Below are 14,015 nucleotides of genomic sequence, written 5' to 3'. Positions count from 1 at the left end.
CATAATTGAAAAAAGACAACACTAAACTGGAAGGTAATTAACAAAAGGCTGAGAAAAAAATGATAAATCCTTTTACAAAATATTGAATAATTTTTGTTTATATGTATCTTCCTTTCACTTTCTTCAATTACATCATTCAAACTCAGATATTATAAAAAGATAAGAGAGCTTAACACTGGTAAACTAATACCCATTTCTGCATATAATTTGCTGATAAACTTGGGTAGATTTCTCACATGGCCATACTTCCTAAAGCTAAAATACATGAAGAGTTTTTCTTATCCTTGTCAGAAGCAGAAGACAAGAAAGATGTCCTCTATAGTTCTTTCTTTAGTTGTCAAATATTTTGTCCCTAGTCATGCTCCCTCCCTCAACCCTTTTTTTTTTTTTTTTACATGTTTATTTATACTTGACAGAGACAGAGAGAGTGAGTGCGCGAGCGGTAGAGGGACAGAGAGAGGGAGACACAGATTCCAAAGCAGGCCCCAGGCCTGAGCTGTCAGAACAGAGCCTGATGTGGGGCCAGGACCCACAAACCATGAGATCATGACCTGAGCTGAAGTCGGACATTTAACCAACTGAGCCACCCAGGTGCTCCAACCCTTTCAATTCTCTGTAAGACAACATATTTTAAGTTGGTTTCTTGCTGAACAAGACTCTCAGCTCAATGAAGGCAGAAACCATGTGTTTGCGTGCCATTGAATACACAGAAAAAGATATCCCGCGAAGAAATATTTTTACAGAGAAATAAAAATATATAAAATAAAATGAAAATATAACACGATATGAAAATTGAGGTCCTCTGAATTTTATTTTTTGGCCTTTTGCCAATGATTTCTATTTTCTTTTTTAGCTATTATAAATACCATGGCTAACATAAACACCTCTTTTCAATAATCTGATATCTGACAACCAAAGTTATGTCCTAATATTTCATTTTTTGGCCAGACACATCACACAGTAATTTTTCTGCATTTGGTGCAAATACTTTTTACAGCTGTTGCCTGAACTGTTACACAATCCTGGCTCTTTCTACTTAATCATTCTTTCTTTCTCTTTAGCTCATTTGTCTTTTTTCTCTAGCTTCATCAAGAAGGGTTAATTTAAGGGGCTCCTGAGTGGCTCAGTCAGTTAAGCGTCTGACTCTTGATTTCAGCACAAGTCGTGATCTTATGGTTTGTGGGATCAAGCCCCGCATTGGGCTCTGTGCTGACCGCACAGAGCCTGCTTGGGATTCTCTCTCTCGCTCTCTCTCTCTCTCTCTCTCTCTCTCGCCCTCTCTGCCCCTCCCCCACTTGTGCTCCCACACATGCTGTCTTTCTCAAAATAAACATTTAAAAAAAAAGAAGGGTGAGTTTTAACAATTAGTCTTCAATTTTCTTATATTTATTTCCTTTCACATCAGCCACTTTGGAGACCTATTTCACTTTTAATAGATTCTATTATGACTTTTAATTCCAAGCCTCTGTCACCAGCTCAGAATTTGTTCCCAATTTGCAGGGCTTCACTTCCAAATTCTGCTTGGACCTTTCCAGAGTTACGTGTGTCACTTTTACTCAAACTCATCTTCTCCCGAAATTGGTGAGTTTTTCCATAAATATTCTCATCCTCCTAGACACCTAGGCTTGAAACCACCCAAATCAACTTTTTTTTCCTTTGCCCCACTGATTCTAGAGCTGTTAAGTCCCCAGGATAGCTCTTTGGAATAGCTCGTTTAGATCTTATTCTTAACAGTATCTTTGTTTGGTCACCTCAACTTCCAGATACATTATGAAGTTCCTGCATTATAGTCCTACTCAGCCTTTGTTTCGTTTGTAAGCATTTTTCCAAGCTCATCAACTTCAGGTGATGTGTCAATGCTGACGGTACAAGAATCCTATCACTACTGTGTTCCTTGGGAGCTATTTATTTATTTGGTATATAGAAATGTTTCCATTTTATATTAAAATGGAATCCCCCTCCCAAAACACTGTCCATTATTATAGGACATACAACTTTTTTTTTCTTTTTTTTCAAATTGGGAACCTGAAATACAGGATGCTACAATGAAGTGCATAGAAATAACAATAATTGCAACCACAAGAAAAGTTCTAAGTTAATGATTCTAAGTGTGTGTGCTGCTACCAGATGCACAAAGAAAAGGGGAGTTTTTACAATGAAATTCATCTCAAATGTGCATCGTGGCAATTAAATACAGTTTTGAATGAAAATAATACAATCAAACCTTTATAGAGGTATTCCTCAGGGACCAATAAGATGCCATGTTAGTCCCACAAATTCCCAACTTTACACTTTCACAGCTAAGGATGGCTTTTTATTTTTATTGTTATTATTTTTTTAATGTTTGTTTGTTTTTGAGAGAGAGTGTGAGTGGGGGAGGAGCAGAGAGAGAGGGAGACACAAAATCCGAAGCAGGCTCCAGGCTCTAAGCTGTCAGCACAGAGCCTGACACGGGGCTCGAACTCACGAACCGCGAGGTCGTGACCTGAGCTGAAGTCCGACGGACGCCTACCGAGCCACCCAGGTGCCCCTAAGGATGGCTTTTTAAAGCTAGACAGAAAGAAGTGGGAAGACACTCTGGAACCCACGATATTAGACATCAAGAATTATCTAATAATTTGAAGCAGATGATGTGAGATAATTTTGTTGTATACAATTTAGATAGTTTCGTAGAGGCATGCGAAAAAACTTCTCTGATCCCATATTCAGTGACTGGCCTGTGGTTAACATTAGGATAAGGCAAAACTGTGGATAAAGGATAAGAGTTCCACCATGTGGTTTGCTCTCTAGATGAAAGCAGAGACATAAATTCTAATTTAATATTAAGTCTTTCCAGTGCAGCCTGAAACTATATTTGGCTCGAAATGTCTTAGTTTTATTATTTTTTTTTTCTTTCCTTTCTTATTCTACAGGATTTCAGTTTCACTTTCATGATTTTTCCTTGTTAACCAGACAAGTCATAGTTTCAAACATGTTTTGTGTCTATGTGTGTGCATACGTATATACACATGCACACATATATATGTGTGATCTCAGAGTCTAAGATTTTAGGACCTAAAAGAAAGCTCCAAATAAATATTTTTAATTCATGAAACTGTCATTGGGTTTCTAATGCTTATCGCTTTTCCAGATGTCCTTGTTGTTACAATGAACAATAAATAAACCTCTGAAATGATGCAGATTGCTTGATTTCTGCCAGTCTTCCCCCCCATTTTGGGATCACCAACTAATCCTTGGGCTGAAGAGAGTTTTCTTCATTAATGAGAATTAACTACCAGATAAAATACATCTACTTGGATTTCTTTCTTCTGTAAAATGTTCTGGGGAATCACAACCCCAAACTGAAACCAGCCTGTAATTTTATCATCCCAAATCAGAAGTGGAAACAATAAACAAAGACCCCAATGCATATAAATTAGATCCTCCAAAGACATTCATTGGTATTCAACTGTTTCCAAACTTTACAAGATAATAGAAATTTTGTATTTTATTTTCAACATAAAAGAGCCACAGACCAATTTAAACTAACAACTTTGTTCTGGATAGGGTATCAAATTCTTTTATTTGTAAGGCAGAAGCTAAGGAGGAGAGATTCAGGACATGATTTCTACTCAGCAAAAACTTGAACCAGAGGACTTACTGTCTGCTCAGATACACCAATATGTTTAACGTGATGAAACACATAACTTCTTGGAGTAAACTCAGATTAAAGGAATAGAATGAAACTGTTTTATGTGCAGTTTATTTGACTTTCATGGCCAAATAGTGCAAAAAAAAAAAATCTCCTTCTTTATTTTGCAGTATATTTAAACAGAACAAACTATATTCTATTTAAGTGCTGTTGTGTTAACAACAACAACAACAACAACAAAAGGCATCATGCTGCTTCAAAAAAAAAAAAAAAAAAGATTTCAAGCATTGTAGCAACTGGTTGTAGAAAGTTCAAGAAGGTGAGGACAAGGCACATGTTAGTTTGAATCCAGGTTCCATTACTTCACTAGCTGTGTGACCTTCAGCTTTAACCTCACCTCATCCAGTGGCAAACGTTTCATATGAAAAACAAGAATCATCCTAGCACCTATATCAATAGGCTGTTCTGAAGTGGAGATAATATTAATTACCTAGTAAACATATATACGATAATGAAGAATTGAATGACAGTTAATAATTACAATTTTTTGCTGGTCAAAAGGGTAAACATTAGTGAAGAGTTAATACATGTAAAGGACTTGGAATAATGCCTGAGACATAAATGGTAAAGAGGAGCTGAAAGAACCTGAAGGAAAAACAAATTAATCCCATAGCTTACATTCCTCTAGGAAATGAGAAAAATCCCTATCTGCTATAGACTTTATAGACACTAAGAGGTCAACCCGAGAAGGTAAAAAGATAGTCATGGGTTGTAGAGATATCATTACTACCTGTGACTTTTCAGGTGACATTGGATATGGAGCAAAATACTGAGAAGAACTAGATAAATCTCTCAGGAAGAGATTCCACATCCTTTCACCCCCTGCCCTTAGAGTAAAGCAGCCATTTTAAGGAAGAGGTTCAGTTAAGTTCTTTGATGGCTTCTGATTCCTGCTTTCATCTCGGGAGCCATCAAGCTCGGGAGCCTGGTAGGTAGAGCAGAAGGCCAGGCCCAGAGAGAGGCAGACTGCAAACCTCATGCAGGAGGGACTGGGAAGAATTAGAAACTTTATTCTTTGGTTGAAAATAATAGTGCACCCCTCACTCCAAAAGAAGAAACTTCAATATACGTTCTCAATAAACTGTAGTCTCAGAGAGTCAAAGAATTCTGGAAAGTTTTATAAGTTCTTCTCTGAGCAACTCTGAAGAAATTCATAGCTTTTGTATCATGTTCTAATAAGCAGTAAAGAACATTTCTTATTGTTTACTTCAAAATGTATGATGTCCTAAGTTAAACATACTTTTTACAAAAATATTTATTTACTTATTTATTTTGGGGGAGGGGGGCAGAGAGAGAGGGAGACAGAGAACGCCAAGCAGGCTCTGTGCTGTCAGCTCAGAGCCTGACATGGAGCTCGATCCGATGAACCATGAGATCATCATGACCTGAGCCAGAAACCAAGAGGTGGATGCTTAACCAACTGAGCCACCCCAGTGCCCCAAACATACTTTTAATTAATATTTTTATTTCTTTAGATTTAAGCATGGTAGAGTCAGCTTTCAGTGGTCTGCTTAGAAACAAACAAAAGTTTCTAAGTGCCTTGAAAAAAACATGCACTCTTATAACTGGAATTAACACGATTAAAAACAAATTCTGATGAGTGACTGCTGATTGGAAGAAATTATTTTAAAAGCAGAGTAAGCCACACAATATATCCTTTCATATGTAAGAGACTGAGAGGGTGGATAAAGAGAACTCCCCATTAGTGAAGTAAACACTGAGTTAGTCTTGGTAATAGTTAACTGTGCAGGAAACACCTGTACTGTTGAAATGTACAGGCATTTTGGCTATGGCACATAGTAGGTGCTCAATATATATTTGATGAGTGTATGCATTAATATCTATTATAAACTTACCTATTCTGTATAACATATTACACTTTTATTATATCGTCTATATTATAATTATTGGCCAATGAACTTGACTACAATAGAGATTTGTTAACAAAGGCCTATCACCTTATTAACGCTAATTAATCTTTCTCTTGAGGAATAAAAAGAACATAGAGAAAGACATCTATTGTAAAATGTTTGTTGACTTTTAAGATACCACCAGGGAGGTATTCTTCCTTTAGAAAAAAAGACTCCATCATGATGAAAATATTATCTCTTAAATGATATCACTAAGCCTGGAAGAGTTAATAGTAGCAAACTGTGGCTATAACACAGGAAACACCTAGAATCTGGAAGAAGCAGAAAATATCCATTGAATTCTGGATATTTCAAAATATATCAATATATTTACTGAAGTAAGTTCTTACAACTATTCTTTACCTAATTCTAACATAGTAAAAGTTTAGGCATATATTATATATTTAAAAAAATTTTAACGTTTATTTATTTTTGAGACAGAGAGAGACAGAGCATAAGCAAGGGACGGTCAGAGAGAGAGGGAGACACAGAATCCAAAGCAGGCTCCAGGCTCTGAGCTGTCAGCACAGAGCCCAACACGGGGCTCGAACTCACAGACCGCGAGATCATGACCTGAGCCGAAGTCGGATGCTTAACTGAATGAGCCACCCAGGCGCCTCTGTATATTTTATACTCTCTTATATATAGAATTCTCTCTCCTTCCTTACATTATACATGTCCTTGAAATGTGACATATGACTGAAGAATAGTCTATGGAGACAAACAGGCAATGACGATAGAAGTTACAGAGAGGAGTAAAACTATGAGATCATAGGAATAATTGTACACTTCACATTTACCTAAGTATAAAGACTCTATTCATATGAGTGTATGAATCCTTTTATTTCATTTCTGCCTACAACATTAGGCAGTTTGCATTCGTAGATGTGACCTGCGCTAATCCAAGTAAACATCAAATCATGCTGTTTAGATGCTAACTTCCAGAAGGGGCCACATTCACCTTTCATTTGACTTAAATGCAGTTTTTAATTTTTTTTTTTCAATGTTTATTTATTTTTGGGACAGAGAGAGACAGAGCATGAATGGGGGAGGGGCAGAGAGAGAGGGAGACACAGAATCGGAAACAGGCTCCAGGCTCTGAGCCATCAGCCCAGAGCCTGACGCGGGGCTCGAACTCACGGACCGCGAGATCGTGACCTGGCTGAAGTCGGACGCTTAACCGACTGCGCCACCCAGGCGCCCCTAAATGCAGTTTTTAAAGGTAAACATGCTATCAGTTTAAACTTCCACAAGATCTAGTTTCTGCTGCCACCTTCACTCTTCATTTTATTTTATTTTATTTTATTTTTCAACGTTTTTTTTAATTTATTTTTGGGACAGAGAGAGACAGAGCATGAATGGGGGAGGGGCAGAGAGAGAGGGAGACACAGAATCGGAAACAGGCTCCAGGCTCTGAGCCATCAGCCCAAAGCCTGACGCGGGGCTCGAACTCACGGACCGCGAGATCGTGACCTGGTTGAAGTCGGACGCTCAACCGACTGCGCCACCCAGGCGCCCCCACTCTTCATTTTATAATCTGTCTCATTCTATTGATTGAGCATCAGCCTCTCTATCAGACTGGAACTTCATCAAGCCACAGGTCTCTCTTGCATCTTGGAATCCTGAGTTCCCTACACAGACTAGGTTTTTATCCCATGTTTATAGAAGTGGTTTGCTCTCGAACTTTCCCCTCCAACTACATTTTTGTTAGTTTCCATTCATTTTGGGGTACTTCTGTAAGATCTACAGTGATTTTTTTCTCTCCATCTTTCACCTGATGGATCTTTCTTTTTGTTTTTTTAATGTTTATTTATTTCTGAGAGAGAGAGAGAGAGAGAGAGAGAGAGAGACAGAGCACAAGTGGGACAGGAGCAGAAAGAGAGGGAGACACAGAATCTGAAACAGGCTCCAAGCCCCGAGCTGTCAGCACACAGCCTGATGTGGGGCTCGAACCCACAAACTGAGAGATCATGACCTGAGCCAAAGTCAGACACTCAACCAACTGAGCCACTCAGGTGTCCCAGATCTTTGTTTCTTATAGAGAAAGTATACTCTTCAGGGGTAACCGAATACCAAACAGTATCTTAAACAATAATACAAAAGGTGCATACAGCTTATTCATTACTTATTATTATAGATATGAAAAATTATTGGTATTGACATGAGTACCAACATATTAATGTGTAAATATATATTTTTTATCATAAACATAAAAATTTGAATAACTGACACGAACAACTTCACTAAAGGCACTTTTAGAAGTTACTCAGAAAATGGTAATATTTGCTAAAGGATTACTTTTTAAAAATTTGTTATTAATGAGTGAAAAAAGTCACTTAGCAATGTGAGCTACTGAAAGATGGTCATTAAAATAGCTCACTATTCAACAGTGTTTTCAGAATCATGGGAAAATTCTTTCATGATGTGTGTGTGTGTGTGTGTGTGTGTGTTTGGTGTGTGGTTTTTTGTGTATTTCTTCAAAACAAATAGAAAATATAATATCTTCCATTCTCAATTGTATGTTATAATTTAACATAATCCACATCTTAGAAACATATTCATTGGGTTACCTATGAGACACCAAGTAATCACCTGGCAAACAGCATTAGCACAAAGGCTCAAGCCTCTTACCATCAAATCCATCTTCTTCTGACCCTAGTTCATCATCTGAGCAGATGTTGAGGACATTTACCAGCATTTCAGTCACTAAAAAGGAAAAGAATAAAAATTAAAAAGTCCAGATTTTCAGTTATAGCCTTAATTATTACTCTGGCATTATTAATGAGCAAGCTTAGCATTTCTTACCTATATTGTATATAGAATCTCCTGCAAAGCACTTTCTATAAAATCCTGATCATAAAACATAACCGGCTTGGTGATTCTACACAGACTGTATGTTTATAAAAGTATTAGCTCATGCCTATGAAATGGTATGGTAACATTTAACTAGCTACGTCAACAGACAATGGACAAATCAGATATGTGGCTGTGAATATACTATCCATCTATGAAGGAGGAAGTGATTCCTTTTGAATTTTTATTTGTTTGTATGATGATGCTATTACATCTAGACCACATTGCAACCATCTGTTTTGCAGGGACTAAGTGAATGCTAGATCTCTCTCTCTCTCTCTCTCTCTCTCTCTCTCTTTTTTTTTTAATTCTTTTAATCACCCCAGAGAACCCAGCACAGTGATGGGCATGGGTTTTGTTTGATACGAATTGCCAACTGACAAACTAATATTTGAGGTAGTTTTGAGGATACTAACTTTAAATTTTATTTTCAAAACTTTATCAATAAAGCTTTGGTAAGTTTAAGAAGACACTTAATTGAGTAAACTTATTACAACCAGATTGTATTAAAGCGTTGTCACAGAAATTAGTATCACGTTACTTTTACATTAAGGTGCACGCTATTTACATTTAACAACTTCTGAAATTAGGTTGGATTCTGTCACGAAGGTGAAAAGAAAGTGGCCTACTATTTCTTCAAGAGCTCCTTTTAAAAATCAGTGTGATTCTAGAGTGGAAAATCTATGATAAAGAGTAAATATCAATGTAGCCAATATTAATCCACAGCTTCCATTTAACTATCAAAAGTGAATTATGTATACAAATATACTAATAGGTTCTTTTGTAATAGATGTTCAAAATCTGAACATTTACTGGAAACAACCCAAATGAAGGGTGTTCAAAGGGTTCCCAGTAGTTGTCAGGATTCACACTGCTTCTGCTTCCAGAGAAGCCAACAGAGGACAGTAACACATGCTGTGTTCTGATCAGTGTAGGGAGGTGGTGACATGGCATAGTGCTGGGAACACTTATCAGACTATTAACATTTACTCTTGACTTATTTTGGTATTTGAAAGAAAGACTTCTTCACTGACAAATAATAACTTCATGATTTAATCATTTTAAGGAATTCAAGGGAAAAAACCCTTCATACATATTATAGGAAAATAAATACTACATTCATATATCATACACATTTATTAATACAAATAAAAACATATTTCAGAAAAAAATGTGTAGCTTTTCTCTAAAACCCCTATAAGGGTTCTGAAACATGTGCAAACTCTTACCTTTATTCTGATGCCTATTTACCTTCTCTGGTGATGTGTCATATCATGCCTGAGTTATGACCCGGTTTGCCCCCGTTAGCCCTCCTGAACTAAATGCTTAAGCCCAGTGAGTGCAGGACTTTCCTTGAAATTTTTGATGAGGTTTAGGTCAAAATATAAAACAAAACAAAGAGGGAAGGAAGGAAGGAAGGAAGGAAGGAAGGGAGGGAGGAAGGGAGGAAGGAAGGAAGGAAGGAAGGAAGGAAGGAAGGAAGGATAGGAAAGGAAGGCAAACCAATTCTTTTGGAAAACTGGACAAGTTAATAGTCAATAACTATGTAAATGTAAATCTGTCTCATCTTGTAACACTTTAATGGTGGCCAATTTGTAAAGAAGTATTTTTGTTGTTGTCGTATATATTGTCTTTTAAATTATTATGGCCATTAATCACTGTCACACAGTGATTATTATCAACATCAGAAATGTGAGAAAAGCATGGCTATCTTAACCTTTTAATTTGACAGGTAGTTTATAAAATAAAATAGCGCTCGAATTAAGATAGGAGGATAAGGGGGAAAAGTAGCCATGATAGCTTGAAGCAAGTTAAAACTACCTATCTGCTATTTTTCAAAGAGTTGTAGTATTCCAATGAGATCACATAAATTCTCCTAATGTTTCTCATTGCTTTTGTTTCCCCTTATTTCACTCATTATATTTTGTTAGCAGGATACACAGTGACACACTTTCAAATCTTTTCCCTCATGTTGCCACTTGTGACTTCTATTGGTCAGGCCAAAGTGTTTCTCTGTTTTATGGTAAAGCAGTCCACATCCCCTCCCCTTCCTTCCCATATCATTGCAGGATTCCACAACACACCTTTTTCTCCAACAAAGGGCAGGGACCAAGTGAAAACATCCATGAAATTTGGAAGCCAGTATGGGTGAGGAGAACAGTTGAATTGCCTGATGTTCATGACATTGTTCTCATACTTCAATACTGCAGCTGAAAACAACAAGAACAAAGACATTAGGTTTACGTGTACATATTTCTGCTTCTCCACATGGCCTCAGCTGATCAAGAAAATTAACTGTGTGACTTTAGGTCCAAAATATCAACGCCAGTAGCTTAATCAGTCGTGAATGTATACACTACTCGGGAATCAAACTATACTCAATGTAATATGAAACTGCACAATATATGAATGCTAAATATGAAATGGCATTACAGTTTGGCAAGTATTTATATAAAACAGTTAATCAAATGTCTATCAGGAATTGGTCAAGCTCCTCTTACAGCCAAGAATATTCTAGTCTTACTTAACAGTTGATGACCCTAATAAAAGTGGTATAGCTAAATCATTTTGACACTTTAATAATCTCCTCAAATATTTGAACAGAATTTACTTCTATGTTTTCAAAGAAAGCATGTATTTTCCATTAGAACTCACAATGGTTGTACACAGTAGTTGAAATTAGACTGCATTCTTGACTTAATAAAATAAAATGTTTGGATTGGATCTTACATAAAATAATAGACTGGTATCTGACTTCACTCATGACTTCTGGAAAGGAATCACCATCCGTGACTTAGGAAATGAAACTACCCTTTTCACTCTGCTTTGTATAGTGTCTGTAGGTTAGATACACAGTCACACAGAAAGCTATGGTTGCAGAGATCCTAAGATCATTGCTGGTCTCACTTCTAACCAGACTCAGAAATTCAAATTCATTCCAAAGCAATCCCAATACAAGGTTAACAGGTCTCTGTGAGTCCCTTCCTTCCTTCCTTCCTCCCTTCCTTCCTTCCTTCCTCCCTCCCTCCCTCCCTCTTTCTTTCTTTCTTTCTTTCTTTCTTTCTTTCTTTCTTATTTCAATTTTGGGGCTCTGGGTGGTTCAGTTGGTTAAGCATCTGACTCTTGATTTCAGCTCAGGTCATGATCTCACAGTTCATGGAATGAGGCCCCACATTGGGCTCTGCACGGACAGCACAAACCCGGCTTGGGATTCGCTCTCCCTCTCTCTCTGGCCCTCCCCCACTCATGCTCTTTCTCTCAAAATACATAAATAAACTTAAAAAAGAAGATTTCGTTTTGAAGTAATCTCTACACCCAACATGGGACTCGAAATTATAACCCCATGATCAGGAGTTGCATGCTCTACCAACTGAGCCAGCCAAGCACCCCTCTGTGAGTACTTTCAATTTAGGAAGAGCTACTTGTTTTAACGGCATCATCTATTCTATGGATAGACAAACAATTTTAAGTTGTGGGAAATTCTCAAGTTGAGTTTAAAACTTCTTTACCACTCAGTGATCCTAATTCTGCCTTCTGGATAGATACAGAACAAGTATACTTCTGATTCTAAATGACAATCTTTTAAATACGAATCACAATACTCTTGCATCACACCTTCTTAAACTTTGGTAAGATTTTGCTTTTATTATCGTCTCATGGCATAATTAGCATCACATTAGTGGAAATTATTAAACAGATCCTAGATGATGTCAAACGGGTTTTTTCTCGTTTTGTTTAGGCTTTTAAAACACAGAGAAAGCAATCATTTCAATACTTTATGTTGTAGCCTGTGATTACAGGTAAGAGATCAAAGATAGCCCTTCGAAATCTAGTTTTTGAAAAGCTACCAAACGTTTACTGCTTTTGAGCCTTAATGTCTGCATTAATATCTTAACTTCTTACTTACCAATATCTTTAACATAGCATTGCTTTCCTAACCGTGTTTGCTCTTTCACCTGGAATATTTTCTTAGAAACCTCTAAATACCCCAGGTTTTCTATCCTATGGTGTCGAACCCAGACTGTATCCCTTCAGGGAAATCTTTTCTGATTTCTTCTAGCGGATCTAATCTCAACCTTCCTCTGCATTCCTCACCTGGAATATTTTCTTAGAAACCTCTAAATACCCCAGGTTTTCTATCCTATGGTGTCGAACCCAGACTGTATCCCTTCAGGGAAATCTTTTCTGATTTCTTCTAGCGGATCTAATCTCAACCTTCCTCTGCATTCCTCACCTGGAATATTTTCTTAGAAACCTCTAAATACCCCAGGTTTTCTATCCTATGGTGTCGAACCCAGACTGTATCCCTTCAGGGAAATCTTTTCTGATTTCTTCTAGTGGATCTAATATCAACCTTCCTCTGCATTCCAAAAGCTCTTGACTTAAACCTCTATACTGCATTTATTATTTGATATTGACCATAGCCATTGTGTGTATATATATATATATATATATATATATGTGTGCATGCCAAACTTCTATATCTTTAGGGACAAGTATCATCAAACGGGCTTTATATTTCTTTGTGCTTCACATACTACCTTCTCAGTATAAATGCTCAGAAGCTAAGGATTCATCTTCCTATTTCTCTTACAATTTTTTTTTTTTTTAAGAAAATTCTTCCTAATCCCTTTGGCTCTTCTTTATATGAGAGGGCTTTTAGTCCCTTTCCTTCTTCCTGCTCATCCTTATTCTGGATGCATGCCACATTGGCAATGTCCCTGTAAAAGTGTGGCCCAGAATGAAGATAAGTTTTTTGGTGGGTTTAACCAACGCAGAATATGAGGAAGATATATAGTTTTTTGTAATGTGGATACTATATATATCATATTGCAGCCTAATAATATGTTGGTGTTGTCAGCAGCTTGCAGTTAACTAAAATCATACTTGAGAACAGTATGGTCTTTGCTTCAAAACATATTTCTGGCTCACCAGCACAGTTCCAGGGAACAGAATCACTACACTTTGGGGACAAGAAATGCAGATAGTGCAGTCGTTGACATGGAAGGGATTAATATCTTCTTCCCACAGACTGCTGAATCCTGCATATTTATCTGTAACCCCATTCTTCTTTAAATTATCCTATCATTTATGCCATAAGACACTTGACCTAAGGATACATTCATATAGTATTAAAGCCATGCAAAATGAAAAAAGAAAAATCATGGCAAATTACCATACAAATATCTCTGATCTGCCAGATGGAAAAGGTGAAGTATTTCCCACCTTTGCTAAGTACTACCTGAATACTGGCTCCATTTAAAAGGTCTTTACTATTTTTGGATACAGCATATTCATAGCAGGAGTATGTTCTCATGTCTTCAAAAGATCTTTAAGGTTCTAATCTTTTTGAAGAGCAATGTCTCCTGTGAGCTTCCCCCGCTTTTTATCTGGCATTAGATTGGTGCAGCAGGAGGAAGGAAAATAGATGTGAAAACTAACCTTGGGCAAATAACCTCTCCAAATGCCCTGGCAGAAAGGGAGAGATTCTATAGAATATGTCATTTAGTCCTTACTACAAATCTGAGAGGCAGGTGTGACTGCCGTTACGTTATAATCCA

At 37.1% G+C, this 14,015-nt stretch overlaps 1 protein-coding gene across 6 annotated transcripts in view; it reads right to left on the bottom strand.

Annotated features, from left to right (window-relative positions):
- The window catches only part of PPP3CA (protein phosphatase 3 catalytic subunit alpha), a 330,036-nt gene that overhangs the window by 26,536 nt on the left and 289,485 nt on the right, over positions 1–14,015 (bottom strand). For all 6 annotated transcript variants that reach the window (XM_045471787.1, XM_045471795.1, XM_045471799.1 and 3 more), the window contains 2 exons: positions 10,539–10,664; positions 8,233–8,307 (listed from right to left, as the gene is read on the bottom strand). In XM_045471787.1, the coding sequence (XP_045327743.1) occupies positions 8,233–8,307; positions 10,539–10,664 (201 nt within the window). The remainder of the gene's footprint in view (positions 1–8,232; positions 8,308–10,538; positions 10,665–14,015) is intronic.

The sequence above is a fragment of the Leopardus geoffroyi genome, chromosome B1 (genome assembly GCF_018350155.1).
Source record: "Leopardus geoffroyi isolate Oge1 chromosome B1, O.geoffroyi_Oge1_pat1.0, whole genome shotgun sequence".
NCBI classification, from domain to species: Eukaryota; Metazoa; Chordata; class Mammalia; order Carnivora; family Felidae; genus Leopardus; species Leopardus geoffroyi.
Note: the sequence above shows the minus strand (reverse complement) of the source record. Positions and strands in the feature narration are given on the sequence as shown.